Source organism: Pecten maximus, chromosome 8 (assembly GCF_902652985.1).
Source record: "Pecten maximus chromosome 8, xPecMax1.1, whole genome shotgun sequence".
Classification (NCBI taxonomy): domain Eukaryota; kingdom Metazoa; phylum Mollusca; class Bivalvia; order Pectinida; family Pectinidae; genus Pecten; species Pecten maximus.
The window spans coordinates 13,815,511-13,840,656 of record NC_047022.1 but is presented as its reverse complement, the minus strand read 5'-3'; the positions used below and the strand labels follow the sequence as shown (position 1 = coordinate 13,840,656).

At 35.7% G+C, this 25,146-nt stretch overlaps 1 protein-coding gene across 2 annotated transcripts; it reads left to right on the top strand.

The window, feature by feature from the left end:
• The first annotated feature begins 5,074 nt into the window (after positions 1 to 5,074).
• LOC117332544 (THO complex subunit 5 homolog) lies at positions 5,075 to 23,589 on the top strand. 2 transcript variants are annotated; one of them, XM_033891494.1, is made up of 17 exons: positions 5,075 to 5,244; positions 6,355 to 6,507; positions 7,362 to 7,475; positions 8,963 to 9,060; positions 9,611 to 9,686; positions 9,969 to 10,154; positions 12,554 to 12,686; positions 14,435 to 14,509; positions 15,700 to 15,746; positions 16,337 to 16,548; positions 17,543 to 17,644; positions 17,886 to 18,091; positions 20,233 to 20,424; positions 21,380 to 21,467; positions 21,560 to 21,587; positions 22,179 to 22,369; positions 23,245 to 23,589. In XM_033891494.1, exons 1-17 carry the CDS (start codon positions 5,122 to 5,124, stop codon positions 23,306 to 23,308), a joined length of 2,088 nt encoding a protein of 695 aa, XP_033747385.1. In that variant the 5' UTR covers positions 5,075 to 5,121; the 3' UTR covers positions 23,309 to 23,589. The 2 variants fall into 2 exon arrangements, with proteins under 2 accessions (XP_033747385.1, XP_033747384.1); XM_033891493.1 differs by lacking the exon at positions 21,560 to 21,587 and having other exon boundaries at positions 21,380 to 21,495.
• Positions 23,590 to 25,146: the final 1,557 nt, after the last annotated feature.

Here is a 25,146-nt window from a genome sequence, read left to right as displayed (position 1 = left end):
CTCGCGGGACAGATGATATACTTATGATTGTTTCCGGGTCATGTGGCACGCGTCATGTAGTTGTATGCAAACAACTCTATAAAGTATGAAATAAAAGGATTAATTTAATTATTATGTACTTAAGTTAATATTTAGCCACTTTGTAAAACGTTGTGCGACACCCAATAGAGTAATTTGTTATCAGAAACCAGGGACGTGATTCCGTTTTGGTTGTAATTATTGCTATTATTAAATATACCATACTATTTGGGAAAATGGTGTCTTAGAATCAAACAAATTATCTATATTACTATACTTGTTCTCTCCCGGCCAACCCAACCCGTTGTACATTGTAGTCACTGGGATAATCATTTCCGGTTTAAGGGGGAAAAGTTCAACAAAATTGGTATCATGAGCTCTGTAGAGCTTTTATAATGACACCACTATGAGAACAGATATAGATTTGTTTAGATTTTGTAGGAAAATCTGCGGGGAAATCAACATGTACGTCCCCAATCGGTCGTGTCCTCCCTGATGCCAGGGCATCTCGAACCCACTATATAATTTTATATACATTGTACTTCAGATTTTCAACTCTGACGACAACAAGTTTTCCGGCATAACTAGAAAATTATGTGACGCCATTTGGTTATGACGTCACACTATTGTTTTTACACGTGAATCACATATCGAGATGATTTCTTTACGATATCATTCTTAATTGCCAGGACAGGCCGTACCTACAGGGCCGGAAAATAATAGGAATCATGTCAATTCAATTAACTTGACACCGGTGTAAGCCCTAAAGACTTCATATATCCATTTCCGCATTGCTTCCCAGCCAACAATAACGTGTTAGGACCACAACACCATTGTTTAAATATTCATCACATAATAAGATTTATCAAAATTCTTCAGGAAACCAATATATGACTGCGCATGCTCGTGCTCTTTCAAACAATTGCGTTCATAAGACCGTATTCCATCGACTGCCATAGATAGTTTAATACCGTGATAGAGTACGGGGAAAGGGAGAACTTGCCTACCTGTTTCCCATAGTTCAATATATTTAGTTAGAATTAACATTTTCGTGTCATCAGCATAATGACAGTCTTTAATCATATATCAGTTTTAATGAAGGACCAGAAAAGAAAAGGAGGAAGACACCACTGGCATGGATTATCATAGACATTAGACAAGTTTGAACGAAAGGAAAGTCGAATTGTGTACCAAAGTGATTGTTGCCCGAGTCCGCTTAGGTGTACCACAAAACTATTTGTCTTTTCGAAGTATTTAGATATACATGTATATCCCATATATATAAGATTATTTGTATCAATATCTTATAAAATCTCTTTCTGTCTCTCTCTTCTTCCCCCCCCCCCCCCCCCCCCCCAACTCCCCCTCTCTTCCCCTTTCTCTCCGTCACTCTCTCCGTCTCCCTCCCCTTCTCTCTCTCTCTCTCTCTCTCTCTCTTTCTCTCTCTTTCTTATAAAATTAGATTGTAAATATGTAAATAAAACTGCCATCATGTGAATTTTCTCTCAATGTAAAATTGTATCGGGAGAGGGCTTAATATAAGTCGGAAAACTTGTGCCCAATCCCTTTGTAACAAATTGTAAATTACAAATAAAATATGTTTAAATCAAATCAGGTTTTTTTGTGAACAACTTTTCTGTATGATGACAAGCATGAATCCTTATGACCCTTTACTGATATAACTTGATTTAAAACTAAGTTATCTTTGAACCTTTTACACCTTTTATAGGTGTGTGAAAATGTGTTTCTTAGGCTTAGTTGAGATTGATAACTTCCGTTTCTGTTTCTGACTCATAAAAGGGTATTGGGCGAGGAGTAATACATGTAAGTAGCTTTTATGATAATGACTATAATATATTATATTAAATAAATCAAGTTAGTAACAGTTGCAAGACTTGAGAAAAAAAGAGTGTTGATAGAAACAATGTCTAGCGTTTTTTGTTGATGTTGTTTTTGTTTTTTTGTTTTTTTTATTATATATATATTATATATATATATATACATGTAATTATATATATAAGACCGCCTTATTGTTTGAAAGTGTAGGCTATTGTGTTTAAAATAATCCCGATAGCGTGTCTTATTTTCTGTACACTGACAACTCTTTATATAGAATAGCTTGAGTAAAAAGTGAGTTCTTGACATCTCTCCCAATTCTCGGCCTCCTCCGTCAATGTTCCTATTCCCAGTCTTGACAGAATTATCCGACGTGCTGCAATGAGTCGTCTTCACTCCGACTGTCCAAAGGGATCTTCACATCTATAAAGTAAAGATCAATATGGCTGGGACGGAATTAAAAAATATCAATATTTAAATCCCTGACTCATTGTCTAGATAGATTAAATGTCTTGTACGGAACACCTACCCCGGTCATTCCGAGGTGGTCAGTGCGAACGAAGATGACATTGTTAAACAACCTTACTTATTAAGATAAGTAATATTAATTACAGATAAATGCATGTAATAGATTTTTGATAAAGAAATGCTTGAAATACATTATTTGTAAATTTAACCGAATTCGAACGCGTATACAAAAACTGAAAAAATCTAGTACCCAGGGTCGTATAAATACCCAGGGTCGTATGAATACCCAGGGTCGTATAAATACCCAGGGTCGTATGAATACCCAGGGTCGTATAAATACCCAGGGTCGTATAAAGAAAGTCCATGGCATACCAATGAACCCCAAAACATCTCTTTGGAAGCCTTTTTTTATAATAGGGTATACAATCAGTTATTGTATATCACCTATAGTTTCAATGTTTGTCATGGGAACAGTTTATCACATGTTTTCAGTGACCAATTTACTTTTAGTGGTTATATGAAACACTCATGAAATTCTACCTCCCGAGAAAAAGACTTCTGATCGAACGACATTTTTTTTTTTTTTTTTGTCAAAATGATTAAATTTCCATATTTTGATGAAATAGAAATGCCCCCAAAACATTCTTTTGTAGGTAAAGTGTCCAAACAGAAATAGGATTCTACCCGTTACCGTGGCAATTCTTCACCTTATTTTGAAATAATCGCTTTAAAAAAATGCTTGTTTTCTCCAAAAAGTCCATCTTCGCTAACCAAGGGTTTGAAACTAGCTTAGCGTAGAGTAACCTTTGGTTAGCGAAGAATTAACATGGAAAGGCATAGTAATGTTCTGCAACAAGTATAACGGGGGGTAACTCGTGCCATATGTTGGACCCTTGGCATTCGATACTCGTTATTGATGTCGTTGGTTTTTAAGCAGATCGGAAAATCCAAAATCAATTTTGGAAGCTACAGGTTAGATATAATACAAATCTTGAAAACGAGTTAGACAAATTCTGTGAACGGCACGATCACGAGTGACAGATACTATCTATCTCATGACTCATATTTTTTGCCATTTTCTGAGACAAATTTCCGATGCAGGTGGTTGGATGGCACATTGGAAACGTGTTTGCCTGAGGCTTTCACCTACAAGGGAATCGGGGTGCGGACCCCCGATCGGACTTTAAAAGGGACGGGATCACCAATGCACGCCGGGGTGTTCTCCCGGTACTCCGGTTCATCCCACATAAGACTCATCCCGTGCTTCCATCCGGGCCAACAACAGTGATTCGCGATTGATGAAAAATAAATAAAATATCACGGACGAATACTTCCTTTATTAGATGTCTAATAGCAAGAATCAAACAGCTATTACTAGACCTAATCTGAGACAATCGTGTGACGTCATAAATTGATGACGTCACAATAGTGTTATACCATAATTCGACATGGCCTCATTCTACAATAATTAATTTTCCATTGTTTGTACGCAGAATGCGGCTTTCTGATTGGTTGAGATTTTTTTTTTCATACCACAATAATTAATTTTTCTTTGTTTTCATGGTAAATACTCAAATGTGACTGGTCGAAAAATTCTTTTCATTCTTCTATGAAAGAAATTCCGAGAATGGCGCGAAAAATGTGACGTCACAATACGACAATTGACGTTGCGTATTGATTTGAGAAAAAGAATCCCATATAAAACCAGTGAAATTGTACATAAAACATGCTTTAAATTAGAAAATCATTTTCAAAAATTAATTATAAGCGTTGATGTCAATTATTTTTTAGTTTCATAGGGGTATGAAACAAATTTTGTTTGCAAACTTCTGTACGCGGATTCATACAAATTGCAAAAAAAAAAAATTCATATCCCGATGAAACTAAACAAAATTGACATCAATGCTTTTGAAATTATGCTAAAGAATGAAGTAAATTAGTCTCAACTCTCAAGTAAAAAAAACAGTATTGGATCAACCATCTGACCAAACAGGATTGATGTCCAGCCTGCAAGCTTCCGGGCTGGAACAAAATCCAAAATATCTAACGAAAACCAGAAGGCAAACCACTTAAAGCTTATGAACTTATGTACCCATCCATTCATGAAAAGAAAATTTGTCAGGTGGGCGTTATACTATGGAATTTGAAAAAAGGCGTTATTATTGCAGAGCTGTCCACTCAAATTAGACTGATGATCAACTTAACAACTCTCACTGTATAGGGTGACGATAGGTCTGATGCAGGAATAATGTAAATGACAAGCAAGCTTTTGAATTACATTTGTCGATTTATTTATTAAAGTTTATTTATTTATTTATTATTCAGTTTATTTATTTATTCATTTATTTATTTATTAGTCTTTTACTTTGTGACTCTTTAAAACACACACTACTTTTGAACCAGGACATAGTGTATTATATTATTTATATATCCCTGTTTTGAAGGACTGTGACTAGATATGCAGTTTACAGTAAAAACAACATTTAATAAAATGCTGACAGTTATTGTATTTTAAATAATCGCAAAATAAATCATTTAACCATTCACTTTATTTTCGTTCCTACTATTTATTTACTTATTTGCAGACCAACCAGTTCGTCTGATTATAAAGTAACTTGATTTTAGGCACAGATGCTAGATGGGTTTTGATCAGTTGGCCTTAGGAATGTTTGCAGGAACGTACGCTTGAGAGACTACGGTAGGGACATTAATCCTAGTCATTTGAACGCTTAATGGAGCAATGCTGCAATGAAGCGTTTGTGAGACTTTACTACGATTTTGTCGGCATCTTCCGGCGCCATGGCCAGCAAAGACGAACCAGTGAAAACCGAAATAAAGAGGAAAAGAACGATAAGGAAAGAAACCACGTCGATTGCAGCGTCAGGAGATAGCAAGAGGATAAAAAGTGATGCCGCGGTCAAGGTATTTCCTCTGATATAGATCGACATTGACACGTGTGATCGACTTCACTTATGACCAGGGCACAGGCTGAGAACTCCATCGGAAAGTCGAGACAGTCTCGGTTTTGCGAATTTTCTTTGCAATTTAAGATTGAGTACGCCTATATAAAACATCAAAATTTTGGATTTGATATATTTTATTGAAAATCGCACATATTTTGCTTGTTACAATTAATACAAAATTACAAATAAAACTTCAGTTTGAACTGTTTTCGTTCGTTTTGACGAATTTCTTTTTTTACCAGGTTGGGAACATGCTTGGATCTGAGAGGACGCGCCGAGACACCAACGCATCCTCTTATTACAGAGGATAAAATTCCTCTAAACTCGGACACATTCGCGTAGAGGCAAATCACAAAGTGTTTTTTAGAATTACCACACAAAATGGCATCATATGCTGAGCTATATATATGGTAAACTACATATATTCAAACAAAAAAATCCTCAAAAATATATTTGTTTTCTTCTTACACAAATTAATATTACCACATCGCTATTCATATATTGCCATTTATAACGCCAAAATGGAATATATAATCTTGAGTGTATTGACAGGTGAGGCGAGTACCTGTGATTAAAAAAACACAGTTGAAGACATTCTGAAATTAGGTTCACTTAAACTGTGCATGCCTTTACTGTGTCTGTCCATTACAGATTACACATAGCAGTGTATATAGTTCATTGAATTGTAAACAAATTGGACAGACACACATTTGAAATTATTGCTTACAGATGAAGTTGATAACATATGTGTCTTTATGATTTATTGTGAATATGCCATTTTGCGTGGTTACTTTTAAAAAGCATTTTATGACTAACCTGTACACCAAAGTGTATCCTCTCTAGTCTCTGTAATGAGAGGATGCATTAGAGTTCAAGTGTCTCTCAAATCTCTCAAACCCATGGATGTTCTCAATCTCAATTCCACTCATCATGAATCAATAAAAACCAGCCAATCTGTCGCCACTGGAATCCTAGATGTTACTGTTAGACTGACTATATGTAATCCTCAAACTCTTGTTTAACTTGTCAATTTCTATGAGAAAAATAACTTGTGATTGTTTTCCTGTAGGAAAGTAAGAGTGGCCTTTTCTTTGCTGAGGAAGAAGAGGTAGATAGCCGGAATCCACAGAATGACCTTACAACCTTCAGAAAAACATGTGAAGAAATAAGAACAGCAATGGCCGAGATCAAGAAACTCAAAGAAAAAAAGGGCAAAGATTATGTAAGTTCTTATTGCAGGAAGAAAATATGACAGCGTTCTTCCATGAATGAAACTAATCTATTTTTCTTTGAAAGATTATCTCTGAAATCAATACCTATATGAACCCTCGGAATTAGTAACAATAGAATTTCCAGACAAGTTGTTTAAGTAATAACCATTACCCCTTTGGTAGCTCAAACATATTAGTCATGAAATCCTTTTTCCCATGACAATATCTCAAATCTTATTCATATTATTATAGAAGTTAGTATTAACATAGCTAAACATGGTGTTTATTTCAGAAGAATATATTTTCAGGCGAAATCAGGGCATCTAATAGACTGGTAAGAGTATTCTCTGAGAAATAGTGATTTTACTTCTGAAATTGCTAAATCTCAATGGTCAACTGGATGCCCTGCAGATCAAGAGAATGTGTATTCATCAATCAGATTTCAGATTTTCAATGAATCAACCAATAATGTAGCTTAAGTCAGTTCTAACTTGCAGTTCTACCATTTCTTGATAATTGTATTTGTAAAACTAAACATCTACTGTCTACATAGAGGAAAAATTTGACGTATATTTTTTATTTGTGTCAATGTCATACAATATCTAATCACAGTGTGCTAGCAATGTAACAATTCATTAGATCGTGACAACTGCTGTGTATTATTATGCATATATTTGATAATTTATTTTGATCTTCTATCCTTCTTAATGTAATTGATGCATATTATATGATATGCCTAGTATTTGATTTTTTTTCTGTAGTATCTATAAATTTGATTGATGCTGAAAATGTTTACGATAGATGAATATTAATTGATGGATCTTTATTTTAATATGTTAACATGTTTGTTTTAATATTATTGCAGTCTGAAGAAATCGAAGAAAAGAAGATAAATGCTCTCCTTCAGTTTGTGGTCCTGAAAAAACTGAATCGCTTGGCTCATGTGCGGTGTAAGAAAGTGCGAGATGCCACCAGTGAGGTAACTGTTAGCTCCCACAAAGCAAGGGATGTATACGTACTAACATAGTCCTAAATACATTATACTGAGTACTTTGTAATCACCTTGTCTATCTCATAATTTTTTCATTCCCGTATCTGGAATCAAAAACAAGATTACAGATGGATATCATTTTTGTGCTGCAAACCTAGATTGGATTTATTTCTTGTATACATGTGATTATTAGAGCTGCGTATCACAAGGTGGGTAGCAGTACAATTCGTATCGCGATATATGAGAAGCTGATGAACTATCAGATATCTTGTATTCCGCCTACAGTAGTCATGTTTGTGTTTGTGGTATTTCCAGAATATTTGAGTCTTTGCCTACATTTGTTACAAAAAACATACATTTTGTCCGTTTCCCACAAAGCGTTCTTGAATTTAGATAATTAGGATTTGAAAGAACTCTAATAGGCAGCTTTATAGGCCGCTGGAACGGCCTTGTCACCCTTGTAGTTTAATACAAAACGTAAGCTAACGTTTGGTCAAGGGAGATAACTACAAATTTTCAAGTATCGTGATACAAATCAAGGATAGACGATTCATTGATGCCCCACTCTGCGATCCAATACAGCGATGCATTGGTGAATGGTTACACCACTAGTGATTATCATGAAAATTTGCATACAGTTTCTAAAACATCACCATGTCTTGTACAAATTTGTTTAAGAAATCGAAACCCATGTGGGGCAGTTGCCTGATACTGATCGTAGGCCAGTGATTTTTCTCTGGGTAGTTAAGTTTTTTTCCACCTCCAAAACCTGGCATGTCCTTAAATGACCTTGGCTGTTAATATGACATTAAACAAAGATAAACCAAACCTGATAGGCCAGCTTGTACTAACACTGTACATTTGGGTCTCACTGAGATGCAATATAATTTCTCCCTGGTAAATTAGGTAACCATAAACTTTAACTGTATATCAAATTATAACTTTTGGAATCATGATTCCTTTGTAGATGAGCTCTATATGCTTGGGTTGGAAACTAACTTTAATAATAACATTCCAGTTCTTGGTTTAACAACAATTAACCACCAATACGTGTCAAATGTGTTTGTTCTGTACCTTGCAGTATTGGTGCTATATTTAAAGATTCTGCATCACAGACAACCATACACTGCTTGTCACAAAAATGCCTAAAATGACACACACACTACAGAAATTTATCTAATCAACACCCAACAAATGAAGAAAAGAAATAACAGTGTCCTCATCATGATGCCTTAAAAGACTAAAAGTTACGTTCAAAACTTTAATTCAAAACAAGAAAAAATAGGTCATAGTTTTTGAGGGTGACAAAGTATGTAATTTTTGGTTTTGTATAAAATATACAACAGCCTATTCTTGGTTTCAATTGATTAATGCATTTGATCAGTTTTGTGCAAATTTGTATACAGTAATTATGAATTATCAAGACATGTATATTATATATACAACTTCAAAAATCGTGTGATGATGTTTTTCAGACCAAACAGAGAATAGACCAGTATCACCTACAGCTACAGAACCTCCTTTACGAGACCATGCACCTCGAGAAAGAGATCACACGCTGCCTGGAATTCAAGTAATAACTATTCTTTCATGACCTTCTCTAATAAAATAAATAAATAAGATAATGGAGCTGTAATATCTTGATCAGTCTATAGGGTATTAAACTAACGAAATCCTGGGGCGGGGGGGGGGGGGGTCAATATGTGTTGTCTTATCCCTGTTTAGTGGCTGTACTTACCCTTCCTGTGCTGCTGTGTCCTAGACCAAGACATTTAACCACGTTTGCTCAGGATAATATATGACAGGCCTCTTGCATGATGTTCAGTGAGGTAGCCACCATCTACTACTAAGAAAGCTCACCTGGCTGTTGACACATACTAAGCCAACTAACTGAGACATGTCAGATGTCAAAGTATAAATGAGATCATGCGATGTATGTATCAAACACAGAGTGTAAACATCACAATTTGTCTTGATTACTGCTATTTCACAAGCTGCTTCAAATATGTGATTATACTCAGGAGTTTTATGTATGATAAATTCCTGTTAAAACCAGCTGCTCTAGGCAACTAGTTTGTAGGTAATGATGTATTGGAATGTTAAATTTCATTTCTCTGTTCTAGATCCAAAGATGAAGAAATAGAACTTGTGTCAGTTGATGAGTTCTATCAAGAGGCACCAAAAGATATTTCACGCCCGGTAAGTCATATGGCATGCTCAGAAATTCAAATTTAGCACATTATATGCAATCTTTGAATTCTAGTTTGCTGGGTAGGACTCCCAAGATAATCTCCCTTTGACCATGTGCATTAGGTATGAAAACCGGACAGCATATGTACTATCTTCCTTTGAAAATCATGTGTGTAAAGATAGATTCCAGGTTTAAATTCAACCTTATGACAGGGATGAACTCTGCGTATTGATTCAATTGACTAGTAATATTCATGATATTCTGGAGGACGGTTATTGTTACATTGATAGGAGGTGACAAAGTCCGACAGCCATCAGAAAACACTTGCCCGACTTGACTGGGAACTAGAACAGAGGAAGCGTCTGGACCTGAAGCTGAAGGAAGCCAAGGATAACAAAGAGAAGTTGGAACAGGAAATAAAGACAAAACAGGAATACTTAGAAAATCTACAGCCGAAACTCAACACAATATTACAGGTAAATCTACAGCCAAAACTCAACACAATAGAACAGGTAAATCTACAGCCAAATCTCAACACAATATCACAGGTAAATCTACAGCCAAAACTCAACACAATATTACAGGTAAATCTACAGCCAGAACTCAACACAATATTACAGGTAAATCTACAGCCGAACTCAACACACTATTACAGGTAAATCTACAGCCAAAACTCAACACAATATCACAGGTAAATCTACAGCCAGAACTCAACACAATATTACAGGTAAATCTACAGCCAAAACTCAACACAATATTACAGGTAAATCTACAGCCGAAACTCAACACAATATTACAGGTAAATCTACAGCCAAAACTCAACACAATATTACAGGTAAATCTACAGCCAAAACTCAACACAATATTACAGATAGAACATAAAATCTGATCCTCAACACGATTTTACAGGTAGAACATAATATCTGATCCTCAACACGATTTTACAGGTAGAACATAATATCTGATCCTCAACATGATTTTACAGGTAGAACATAATATCTGATCCTCAACACAATTTTACAGGTAGAACATAATATCTGATCCTCAACACAACATTACAGGTAGAACATAATATCTGATCCTTGATATCCTTATCACAATTTTACAGTTATAATATTAATATCTGATCCTCAACACGATTTTACAGGTAGAACAAAACATCTGATCCTCAACATGATTTTACAGGTAGAATATTAATGTCTTATCCTCAATACACAATTACAAGTAAAACATTAATATCTTTATCTGATCCTGAATACAATGTTATAGGTAGAACTTAAACATCCTCTGAAGAACTTTAATACAATGTACAGTAAAACTCACTTGTGTCGAACACGGTTGAATCGAATACATCGGATGAGTCAAACGTTTCGTTCGGTCCCGATTTTTTCCCTTCTTTATCTTAGTAAATTAAGCACGGATGATTCGAACACTGTTGAATCGAATACTGCGGTTGTGTCGAATATATTTTGTGGTCCCTCCCTTCTAAACTATACCAAAATTTCCATTGTTGTGTCGAACATCGATGCATCATGCTGTCTCAGGTAAAATGCTGGCTTCGCCTGATTGACCGAGTGTGACCGATCAGCCGTAACGGTGTTACCAGAGCCTATTGTTAGGTTTCGGCTGTCGGTCGCACATCATCCCATTGTTTATACAGGTGCACGGGTGAAGTAAAACGTTCAGGTATACATTACTAAGAATAAAATGTGCACGTTTTGATGTACAAACCAATAGGCCTATACTGTATGATTTGTTTACCGTTTAGAAATAAGGAAAAAGTAAACAATAAATTACATATCTTCCATCGAAAAATACACAGAAAAAATACTTCTATGTCATTGATTATTTATATATGCTTAAATTCTGCATGCGACGATGCAATAGTTACAATGATATGCGGGATGTTTTTTCACTCTATTCAAAAGATCGTGGCAAGACATGATCATGCAGCCGATAAACACTGGCCGCGGCCTTCACCTTTGATATAAAATCAGAATGCGTACGGTCGATCAAATTTTCCTGAACTGTTTAAATTCATATTGTTAAATTGTAGAACAATATAAATGAATTTTTAGATAAATAATATTATTACACTGTATACATTTATATTCTTAAAATGTATGTATCGTTTCTTTATCGAATACCATGCTATCATTGTACGACTCCCGTGTGTAAATCGCGTATCTATGCCAAAGATGATTTTACGCATGAACTTTGTTTTTATCCGTAACAGTGCACAATATTGTTTATTAGATAAGGGAATAAGTGCAATTAATTAATTTCTTTGTTAGTATTTATTACTTATTTTCGACTATGTTATCAAGCACCCAGTTATGCATGCATACAGACGATGATAGTCGGGTGTTTTGTCTCCGTATACAAACACGGATAAGTCGAACCATCGGATAAGTAGAATATTTTGATCGGTCCCGTCGACTTCGACTTATCCGAGTTTTACTGTACAATAGAACACTATAATCTGAATGCCACTTCAGAACTTTTTATCATACAAATTTCTCTCATGTCCCCCATATTACAAGTTTATCTGTTAAATGTCTTGATATGGCATTGCATATCAGAACATCTGTATAACCAAACAAACACTAAATATGATCGCTCTGAGCTCTTAGATCAGAGGGAGTACCCCAAACTTGCCAACAAGAATCACCGTAAGAAGTGATTTTATTCAAGTACTTCCATATAAGACCCACTATCTCGTGCCCAAAATGCATAGAATCTCTTTATTTCTGGATTCCTTCTGTGGAATAGATATTTTACGGGAGTAGCCTTGAGTGTGTTATTTTAGAGTAACAAGGTTACAATCACTGTTATGTTTGAGACTCTGTGATATTAACTGTTGTATGAATTGTAGTCCACCAAGCCAGTACAGGAGTACCTGGGGATGCCATTTGACCAGATCCGGGAGCAGCATCAGACGGCATGTCACCTGCCACATCCTCTCTATGTCCTGTATATGCAGTCAAGTGCCTACAAACAGGCATGTGGTATGTACATAGTTTATCAGACATGTGGTATGTACATAGTTTATCAGACATGTGGTATGTACATAGTTTATCAGACATGTGGTATGTACATAGTTTATCAGACATGTGGTATGTACACTGTTATAGTTTATCAGACATGTGGTATGTACATAGTTTATCAGACATGTGGTATGTACATAGTTTATCAGACATGTGATATGTACATAGTTTATCAGGCATGTGATATGTACACTATTTTAGTTTATCAGACATGTGGTATGTACACTATTATAGTTTATCAGACATGTGGTATGTACACTATTATAGTTTATCAGACATGTGGTATGTACATAGTTTATCAGACATGTGGTATGTACATAGTTTATCAGGCATGTGGTATGTACATAGTTTATCAGACGTGGTATGTACATAGTTTATCAGACATGTGGTATGTACATAGTTTATCAGACATGTGGTATGTACACTGTTATAGTTTATCAGACATGTGGTATGTACATAGTTTATCAGACATGTTGTATGTACATAGTTTATCAGACATGTTGTATGTACATAGTTTATCAGACATGTGGTATGTACATAGTTTATCAGACATGTGGTATGTACATAGTTTATCAGACATGTGGTATGTACATAGTTTATCAGACATGTGGTATGTAGACTATCATAGTTTATCAGACATGTGGTATGTAGACTATCATAGTTTATCAGACATGTGGTATGTACATAGTTTATCAGACATGTGGTATGTACATAGTTTATCAGACATGTGGTATGTACTTAGTTTATCAGACATGTGGTATGTACATAGTTTATCAGACATGTGGTATGTACATAGTTTATCAGACATGTGGTATGTACATAGTTTATCAGACATGTGGTATGTACATAGTTTATCAGACATGTGGTATGTACATAGTTTATCAGACATGTGGTATGTACAAAGTTTATCAGACATGTGGTATGTACATAATTTATCAGACATGTGGTATGTACATAGTTTATCAGACATGTGGTATGTACATAGTTTATCAGACATGTGGTATGTAGACTATCATAGTTTATCAGACATGTGGTATGTACATAGTTTATCAGACATGTGGTATGTACATAGTTTATCAGACATGTGGTATGTAGACTTTCATAGTTTATCAGACATGTGGTATGTACATAGTTTATCAGACATGTGGTATGTACATAGTTTATCAGACATGTGGTATGTACATAGTTTATCAGACATGTGGTATGTACATAGTTTATCAGACATGTGGTATGTAGACTATCATAGTTTATCAGACATGTGGTATGTACATAGTTTATCAGACATGTGGTATGTAGACTATCATAGTTTATCAGACATGTGGTATGTATAGTTTATCAGACATGTGGTATGTACATAGTTTATCAGACATGTGGTATGTACATAGTTTATCAGACATGTGGTATGTACATAGTTTATCAGATATGTAGTATGTACATAGTTTATCAGACATGTGGTATGTACATAGTTTATCAGACATGTGGTATGTACATAGTTTATCAGACATGTGGTATGTACACTGTTATAGTGTTATATGTATTATAACCAGAAGTATGTATTATGACCAGAAGTATGTATTATGACCAGAAGTATGTATTATAACCAGAAGTGTGTATTATGACCAGAAGTGTGTATTAAGAAGTGGTATTGTCATTATGGATCTATCAGTATTTACATATATTTTTAGGATGTCATATCATCTTCATTTTAGACAAACACCTGGAAGTGAGGATTGAGGGAGATTTACAGGCAGCAAAGTCCATAAAGAGTTCAGTGACAGAGATCGGTATGCTTCAAAAATATCATCACCACAATTATAGTTGTATGGCTACCTTTCAGTGGTGAAATCATTAATGAAGGGGAAAATTTAGCACAAACAAGTTTTTAGGTCATCGCCCTTTGTTCGTTGTCGTCCGTTGTGCGTCTGTAAATAATTTACATTTTCGACTTCTTCTCCAAAACCCCTAAACCAAATTCAATGAAATTTGGCAGGAAGCTTCTATAGCTAAAGGTCAACCAAAATTGTGAATTATATGGTCCCCACCCCCCAGGAGCCTAAGGGGCGGGGCTAAAAAGGGTCAAATTGACTGAAATTTCAAAAATCTTCTTCTAATGCTCCAAATAAGTTAGAATCAAATACTCTTCATAGATGGAAGGGTCTTATAGTGCTTTACTAAAATTATGAATTTCATGACCCTGCAGTTACAAGTTTGCCCCTGGGGAAGGGGTAAATTTTACTATAGTTTATATAAGGAAATCACATTTTTGACTATGATTTATTTGATTTCTATTGTAATTCATTCTAACTTTGTTAACATTATCAGCATGGGATGACAGCTTAATGGTATGCATATATTGGCCCTGACTGACCCCTAGGGGCTGATGGGTGGGGCCAAATAGGGTCAATTAAATTAACTGAAATATTTAAAATCTCAGGTGACCGTTAAGGCCCATGGGCCTCTTGTTTATATATAATTTTCCTTTAAGGGATTTGATAGAGCTATAGAAACGGTAAGGCTATTCCAGTAAAATGTATATCCAATGGGAGGAATACAGAAATAAAGAAATTCTATGCACAGTGGGTGCTGGAGAAAATATAACTAGTTGAACATAACTGTTCTGATTAAATCACCTTTATGGTAGGCCAAGTTTGACAAACCTGGAGTCTTCATGTTAAGTAGATGTTTTACTGGAATAGTCCTAAGGGACTTGTTTTCATTATACATATGTTAAAGTTAAGATTTTCATAATGCAGATGCATATTGGTAATATAACAATATAGCTGGTGGTTTATGCTTCTGCCCATCACACACATCAGCAGCCTTCACAAAATGTAGGGGAAATATACAGCTCGAGTAATTGTACTATTAGAATTGCACAGATCCAGGTCATTGTTGGGTTAAGTTAAGGATAGAATTGGTTCTTTCTGATATATGAATTGGTCTTTTTTATTTAGTGAATTATTTTTGCTTACAGATGAAGACAGTGATAGTGACCAGGAGGAACAAGATAAGCCAGCATCTGTAAGTACAAACGGTAGAGAATCAACATGCTAAGATTGCTAATACAGACTAAAGCCAAGAGAGTAAGACTGGCCCTCACTGTGTCGTGCAACTAATGTGTTGTATATTTTTATTGATGACAATTCTGGTTGTTAATATACAAGATACTACACTAAGAAAGCTGTAAATTCTATGGTTCAGGAGGGGGGATTTATACCTCATTTTGCAAAGAAAATTTGTGAATTGGGAAGGAAATTTGGAGGAGTAAACCATAGGTTTTGGGATTTTGAGTTAAATATGAACAATTTCCTCTTTTGGGTAGTGGGCCAATTATTGGCCATGAAAAGTCATCATAAAAAAGATACTTCTTACTCTTTCTAGCTATTACTCTCTTAGCTAGTCTGATCTCTTTTGTAGAATCATACAAAGTCTCTTGTTGTCAGATAATTCTTACAGAAATGCTCTAAAATAGTGTTCAAATATATAAACTTTTACTGATTTTTAAGGTATTGTGGAATTATATGTGTTTGATTACACATACAGAATCAAACATATTAATATAAACAGATTTTTGTTACATCTGTCACTCTTGTTTTTGGTTATTCCTACAGAAGCGCCGCAGGAAAACCAGTGACAGTCGTGTATCAGATCGAAAGAACCGTGCCTTACAGCGCCATCCTCTTGCCGTTGTCATGGAAATCAGTTGTCGGGACGGAGGCTGCCTTCACCTTACATTTCACTACCAAATGTCACTAGAGATTATCACTGTTGATACCAAGTTTCAGCCCAGCCCAGACAATGTCACATCATCCATCAGTGGAGGGTAGGCACAATTAATTGTATTTTTAGCTCAAGATTATCCTGTTATCATGAACATGGCATTGAAATTAATTATTATAATGTCTGAAAATAATACAGAAAGGATATTATTCAAGTAGAGAATTATAATTTTATTTTGATGATAGACGTCAAGTCAGGGTTTCATGAATACATTGCAAGCAAAAAAATAATGATGTGATTAACAGGCTCTTATTAGCCTACAGTTGGTTGCAAACCATTTTAACAGTTCGTAGTGTAGTGAGTATTTTAAAGATGGAATGTGATATAGTTGTCAAAATAATAAGTTAGTTCCCTTTACTTGTTATTGTCTACCACCGGTAATCCATGATGGGAGCTAATACAAGTCTATGTATACTGTTATAAAGACTTGTTAAAACTCAACAAAAGCCCATTTATTTTTATACAACAATGAAATATTAATGATTTAATTTTAATGATTTTATGATTTATTAAAATAGCATGTTGGGAAGTCTTTCTCCCACTTTTCATATCCAAGAAAGTCAAAGATTGTTGAACAATGATGATGCTTTGTTTTGAGTTAGATATGAAAAAAGTAATTGTATATTGCATGCATCAGAGTGTGTTTTACATTGTCTGCTTATTATTACTTCAGTAAAAATCACTTTAAATCATTACAATGAGTCACAATTACTAAATTATGTTAATATTATGACAATAAATTTAATTAGGTTTGCAAATATACAAATAAGATCAGGAAAAAGTTATAAGAATAACCTAACTCTGTTTATATCATCAAAATGACTTAATCCTGTTAATATCATCACAATTATGACTTAATTCTGTTTAAATCACAATGACTTGATTCTGTTTATATCATGACAATTATTTAATTCTATTTATATCATGACAATTATTTAATTCTATTTATATTATGACAATTATTTAATTCTGTTTATATCATCACATGTTTATATCATAATGAACATACCTGTGTATTACTTGTATTTATCTCACAGGGACCTACTGTCAGCAGAATCAGTCCTTAATGACATCTACCCTGGTGACCATGGAAACACAACACCTAATCCAGCCAATCAGTATGAACTTCGCAGACTGGGGTATGTTTGTGTTTAGTATATGTAACTATTAAAGATTTAAGTGAAAATTTCTGGTGTAATATCCTCTATCATAAATAAAACTTTCCCCATCAACAATCCCCTACTGGTATAAAACAGGACGGGTATTTACTCTCCATCTGTATATCCTACCTGGTTTTATGATATTTGACATAGGTAATGACATTATGACTAAATTAGCCTTACAGTGCTGTGGACTAATTGTTGTATGCGTTTAATTTAGCTTGAGAGACTTCACCCACTACATTCCTGAGTTAGGTCGTCCTTTCCTTTGGGCTCAGTGGCTGGGTGGTCTACAGTTCCTGGACCATGACAGTCCCCTCAAGGCCCAGAGCTCTATCTCCTCTGCCCACATGCAGCAGACGGTGAAACTGCTTCGCCGGAGGATCAGGTCTCGGACATCTCTGTTACAACAACTGGCATCATTAGGTATTCAATTTGAATTATTGATGTCTTTTTCAAAAATCCTAAGGTTCAGCATACTATTTTCATATCATCTCTTCATTCATGACAGAATTAAAGGGAAACACTCAGCTTTTTTATTGGTTCGTGGCATAAAAACTGACCAATCACTCTGAAGATGAATGACGAGCTAAACTTAACAGAGAATACCGACATAATAACAAAACCATAATTCTATCTCATAATGATAAAGCAAGGGCTTAATACAAATAAAAATATACCGTATTTATTCTAATAAACGCCCCCACCCTAATAAACGCCCCCCCCACCCTTTTTTTGGAAAGAAAATTCCTCAATTCGAGAAAAAGAACTTACCGTGGCACATCCACGTGTGTCCAGAGGTAATTATTTAAAGGATATCCAACATAAAACTAACACAAACCACAAAACAAAGTTTCAGTAACTATATACACAGTACCACTATATCGTATCAACAAACGTTAATGTCCCGGGCTGTCATACGTGCCACTGACCTCGCTGTCATCATCACTTCCGGTGGATTCACTTTCACTTTCACCGAGTTCAACTGCACCTACCATTAAATTTTCCAGTACATCCTCAGCTTCCTGGACGTCAATATTTTGGAATTTTACTGACCTTCCTCCTCCCTTACAGCATTTTGATGTTTTAGAAATGTTTTTTAGTTTTTGTTTGTTTTGGCACCAGTCCTGCACTCGTTTCCGGTCAACCTTAAACACAGTAGCTGCCGCATGTTTTCCCTTTTGCTCGGCGTAGTTTACAACTTTCACTTTGAAACTTACTTCATATAACTTCACTTCAAACCCGACGTGATTGATAGCAGATATAATAAACTACAAGTGATGAGAGTAAACTGGATCGTGACCGGTTTATGACGCAATTTAACACACTCGACCCCGTGTTTCAAACAATGTATATGTTGTACGTAATGTACAACTACCGTAAGTATAAATAACAAAGTTTATGTTTCTTGCAATTTCATACACAAAATGTTTGTCACTTAGTTTTACAATGTTTTGGATACATATACACATGTTTCATGGTGTGAAATGGGTACATACAACATATCTCACAACTTACCGACTCTGAAATTTTGATCTCCATTTAACGCCCCCCCTTGGAAAAATTTCACGCCCCCAGGGCGTTTATTAGAATAAATACGGTAGATTTACATGGGGACACTTAAAAAATTACAAGGAGAAAAAGACCAGGTTTTTTCGGAAGGGTTTATAATGTACCAAGCATAACAAAGATATGCAGGGTTCAGTAAAATCAACTATCCTCTGTAAGATAGTACACATAAAGCCTTCAGTATTGTTACAAAATCCAAGAGTGTAAAAAATTTATATCCGATTTGAGATTATCTGCACTATGCAGGAATGTGTTATATACAGTCGTACAGTGAAGTAGAGGAAGCAATTAAGATTGAGTTTGTACGGGTTAATTCCTTAATGTTGAAAAAAGTATTCAGTTATTTTGAATTTGTGTGTGATGAGCTTGAATCATGAAAGTTGCATTTGAGTCACATTTAAATAGATAGTACAGGATTTAATGGAAATTTTATATCTGGTAGGTGATTTGGTGTTGTTGATTGTGAGTTAGAGACAAGTCAGTATTGTCTCCATTTGTTGTATTGCCTGTGACCAAAAATCCGAGAGGCGAGACTATGATGTTAACTTTTGCAGCAGCATTGTTAACATTTCACTTTAACAAGTTTTGCATTAGATCAGCTGTTGCGAACTTGAATCAACTTTACAAATAAAACATAATGTTTGTGTTCACAATATATCATTGTACACTTTTTATCAATATAAACAATATTTTTATCCATGAATATAGATGTGATTCAGATTATCACAGAATTAGATAGGCAATTGCTCACTTCGATCATGTCAGGGTATCTGGCTGTTTATCACTCTGACATTGAAACATCCTTTGTAGCGATTTGGCAAGTTGTAGCAGCTTCATATATTTCCAGCAATTAGATTTTGTGCCACAGAGTTTAAGGCCCGGTCAGGGCACAAGTCGAAAATTGTCTTCTTTAGTCCTTTGTGTTTCAATATCATACAAGTAGTTGTATTGGATATACGTTACATACCTATACATTGTAACATGAATTTGTATAACAGAGCGTGGATCTATACAAGTGAACAAGGACTACCTCCCCTTGTTTCCTGCCAAAATTGTTGCACGCCTGGTGTCATGGAAGCGATCAACATATGAGGACTTCAGTGTGTTGCCACACGCCCGCTCCGCCATCACAGCTGGTCTGGCAGGAGAGTCCGATCTGTACTTTACAGCCATCATGGAAAGGTCCTCAGGTGAGTCCGTGTCCATCACCTTTTCCTTTAGCCCTTCCATATATTTTTCTCAGTTTGTGTATTGTCCATTCAGTCAACCTTTTTCTGTCAGTCCTTCCATATAATACATGTTTTAGTCCAATCATTTTACACATTTTCATTCTTTTCCTGTCCATCCATCAGTCTGTCTTTTGTCCATGGCATTCAGTCAATATTTTCCTGTCAGACCTTCTGTGCACTAGTACATCAAGACATGTCTTCATCCATTTCTTTCACATTTTTTCCTATCAGTCCTTCCGTATACATACATTAAGACATGTCTTCATCCATTTCTTTCACATTTTTTCCTATCAGTCCTTCCGTATACATACATTAAGACATGTCTTCATCCATTCCTTTCACATCTTTTTCTGTCAGTCCTTCCATGCATCCTTCATTAATGTCATACATAATTTCAGACCATCTGTCCATCATTCTCCTGTGTTCCGTGTCTGAGGCCATGTCTGTTTCATGTGATGGTCTGATTGACTCATCACAATTAAGGCTTTACATGGTTTAGAATCCAAGCATAAGACTAAGACAAATCAAACTTAAACACATATGGCTGCTAGATTCTTTTTTGTGTCACCTGCAAAAAGGCCACCTATAGGCCTATAACTATGTCAGCAGCAGTGGGGGGGACGTCCGCAAAGAGGTTTCCATGTGATAACTCAAGTTCCCTTGGTTCAATTAAATTCAAACTTCATGCAGGTCTTCCTTACCAAAAGTGCTTGCTTCGGATTGCTTTTCAGGCCCGAAGGTCAAAGGTCAAGGTCACTGTTACTAAAAATAGAAAATTTGTATCACAAACACTTTGGAAAGCATTGCAAGACAAGAATTGATTCATTAATTTCTAATTAATTCAATGTAGAAGTTTAAGCTCAAAGTGAGGATCCTCCTTCCAAATACTGTTTTCACAGATCTGTTTTCCTTTCAGCTAAGATGACAGTCCAGGTGGTACTCACAGCCAATTACCCAGAGGTGGTCCCTTGGTTTGTTGTCGGTGTTCAGTGGCAGACAAACAGGACAGCACTTAATGACTCTCATATACAGGTAATGTACATATACAGGTAATATACAGGTAATATACAGGTAATCTACATATACAGACAAACAGGACAGCACTTAATGACTCTCATATACAGGTAATGTACATATACAGGTAATATACATATACAGGTAATATACATATACAGGTAATGTACATATACAGGTAATATACATATACAGGTAATATACATATACAGGTAATATACATAATATATACATACATATACATATATTATTACTCATTATTACTCATTATTGCTAAAGTGAGATTGCATGTGTGGCTCATGTTCGACTAACATAAATCCATGTAATTGCTGATAGATACAGTACACAATTTCAAGAAAATAAGCATCTAAATAACTCCTTATTTCCTTGATTATTTGTTCAATTTTTACTTACTGAATGCTTTATATATATAAGTATTAAATCATAATCCTACCGTCGAGGGAAACGGTTACAAATCTCGCATCACATTCATGACACCCATGACACCCATGCATCTGACCGCCTACGGCTTGTACCTGCGTATAGTGCACAGTGGATTTTTTCGCTTGTCAGATTTTGAAAAAAAAGTGTGCACTATATGTGAATATTTACAGTATGTTCATATCGAACTAAAAACACACAATGTAAATATTGATGTTAAATTGGATGTTACTAAAACATCAATGATATTTCATCTTTAGGCAATGGAAGAGGAGGTCAATTTGCATTACCAGGAATTGATGAAGGAAAAATCACATGACCAGATCCTATCCAATCAAATGCAACGTTTAATGATGTGCTTTGATATTTATCTGGAGACAGAGGCTCAAAATACAGAAAGTGAGGGTCCAATGGAGATCTCCAAGGAAAAGGTGTTCACCAGGGTAACCAGGTATGTATGATATATGAAGATCTCCAAGGAAAGGGTGTTCACCAGGGTTACAAGGTATGTATGATTTATGATGATCTGCTAGGAAAGGGTGTTCACCAAGGTTACCAGGTATGTAGGTCACACAGAGATCTCAAAGGAAATGGTGTTCACCAAGGTAACCAGGTATGTATGATTTATGAAGATCTCCTAGGAAAGGGTGTTCACCAAGGTTACCAGGTATGTAGTCACACAGAGATCTCAAAGGAAATGGTGTTCACCAAGGTAACCAGGTATGTAGGTCACACAGAGATCTCCAAGGAAAGGGTGTTCACCAAGGTAACCAGGTATGTAGGTCACACAGAGATCTCCAAGGAAAGGGTGTTCACCAAGGTAACCAGGTATGTAGGTCACACAGAGATCTCCAAGGAAAGGGTGTTCACCAAGGTAACCAGGTATGTAGGTCACACAGATCTCCAAGGAAAGGGTGTTCACCAAGGTTACCAGGTATGTATGATCTCTAAGGAAAGGGTGTTCACCAAGGTAACCAGGTATGTAGGTCACACAGAGATCTACAAGGAAAGGTTGTTCACTAAGGTAACCAGGTATGTAGGTCACACAGAGATCTCACAGGAAAGGATGTTCACCAACTTAGGTCTTAAGGAGGTCTCCAAGGATAGAGTCTTACCATAGTAACTAGTCTAATTACCAGGTATATAAGGGGTACGTGTATATGAATTTTTACATTGTTTGGTAAATATATGGTATTTTATATCAAATACCTGTATATAGGAATTTTCAATAAACCACTAGATGAAAAACGTATGAGATAATATTAATTAGTACATCACTTTTGAATGTATTATCCAAACTTTACATGAACTATTTTTGTATTACAGGGGCCCAAACCGTACCAAACCCTATATGTTCTGTCCAGAAGTGGGAATCTTCACTCATCGTTGAGCAATTAAATCACATCTGTAATTGGACGAAGGACCAGACCACTTATGTGTAGCAACGGTTTCATCCGTCATGATGTGGTTCTGTAATACCTTACTGTGAAACCTGTCCAAACAGAACACCCTATGGACCAGACTTTTCTTTTAGAATGATGTTTTATGGGATTTGATAACTGTATTTCACATGAATAAAGAGAAACCTTTATGAATGTCTGACTACTGAAGGTGTCCAGTATTCACTTGTTAAGTTGTAGTAGTGCTCATACTAAAGTGGATCATAGCTACTGAAATGTTTTGTGTTTTTTATCTTGTCGCTGTACAGAGATGCCTCAGGGTATGAAAGCCCATGGATCATAAACGATATCCACATCTATATCCATATACATCCTGCTACAGCCATGCTACCTATGTTATACATCTAGATCTGCCACCGAGAACATCTGTCGGTCGTAGCTGTGGGACGAGAAATGATATTCATTCAGGAGGTTAAGACTGACTTCTCTCCCGTGACGGACAGTTTTAAGTTAATAAGTTTTACTGAAGTATATCAAGACTCGCATCTTCATTGTGCTCTCGTGACATATGTACACTTTGAACAATTCTAGATCCAACCAGTCCCTCAGAAGGGACCAATTCTAGATCCAACCGGTCCCTCAGAAGGGACCCAAATTGGAATTGGGATTTATGGCAGTTTTTACAACCCACTGAACTTACAGAGAAGGGGCCGCGGTGGCCGAGTGGTTAAGGTGTCCCAACACTTTAACACTAGCCCTCCACCTTTAGGTTGCGAGTTCAAAACCTACGTTGGGCAGTTGCCAGGTACTGACTAGGCCGGTGGTTTTTCTCCGGGTACTCCGGCTTTCCTCCAGCTCCAAAACCTGGCACGTCCTAAATGACCCTGGCTGTTAATAGGACGTTAAACAAAAACAAACAAACAAACTTACAGAGAGGAGATTTCCCATTTACAAGAACATTCAGACTGATAAGTATGAAAGCACTGGAGAGACACAAGTTACCATTTATTTATTATTTGTTACTACTTAGTTGTTGTAACTTATTTTATAATTATAAAACGTGGTAATTAGGCTGTCCGGCAAAATAATAAAACAGTATTAATAATGATTAATGACAAATAAGTGGTAACTAAAAGGTCCCTCCAGGGCTTCCGTACATAAGTAAATCAGATAGTCTTCTACAGCTTCAATAGTTATAAAAGCTCTTTTCTGTAGTATTGAGCTACCACAGATTCGTGTGTTTTGATGCTTATGGTCTCGATATAGGTTGCTATTTGAAATATACATTGTATATAGAAAATTCCAGGTATGGTAGATCTAGTTACCTAATGGCACTATACGGCCTTTCAATCTAACACACGTGAAAAATGTCAGAATTACTTAGGAGACATTATACAAGGATTTGGACACCTGACGAGACATACAATTTAAGAATTTGACACCCTTTATGTCCAGAGTGTAGCACTATCCATGATTAATAATTTTGAGGAAGTATATATCAATTGTTTCAATGCAGATAGAATAATAATTGATTACAACAAACGTTCCCAAGTTCTGAAAAATGTAGATATTTCATAAGTGAAAATGGGATTTCTTTTACGAAAAAAGGATCAAATACCAAATTTCAAACATATCATGTCAGATACATGTCTGACATTTACATCCTATGTAGATTCTAATTTTCAATCTCAAACCCGGACGTTAACGTATTATGTAGGTATGTATATAAGTTAGCTTTCTCAAATTGTATTTATTATGTACGTGTGTTCCCCTGGTTGTGGCATGTTCAGTTTTTAGTAATCGTGAAAAATTAAGCTGAATTGCGACC

What these genes read in the sequence shown, in the direction of transcription:
- LOC117332544 (XM_033891494.1), top strand. Translation starts at nt 5,122, where the DNA reads ATGGCCAGCAAAGACGAACCAGTGAAAACCGAAATAAAGAGGAAAAGA. An exon ending in CAAAAGATATTTCACGCCCG is followed by an intron (nt 9,687 to 9,968) that starts GTAAGTCATATG and finishes TTACATTGATAG; the next exon opens with GAGGTGACAAAGTCCGACAG. An exon ending in GAGTTCAGTGACAGAGATCG is followed by an intron (nt 14,510 to 15,699) that starts GTATGCTTCAAA and finishes TTTTGCTTACAG; the next exon opens with ATGAAGACAGTGATAGTGAC.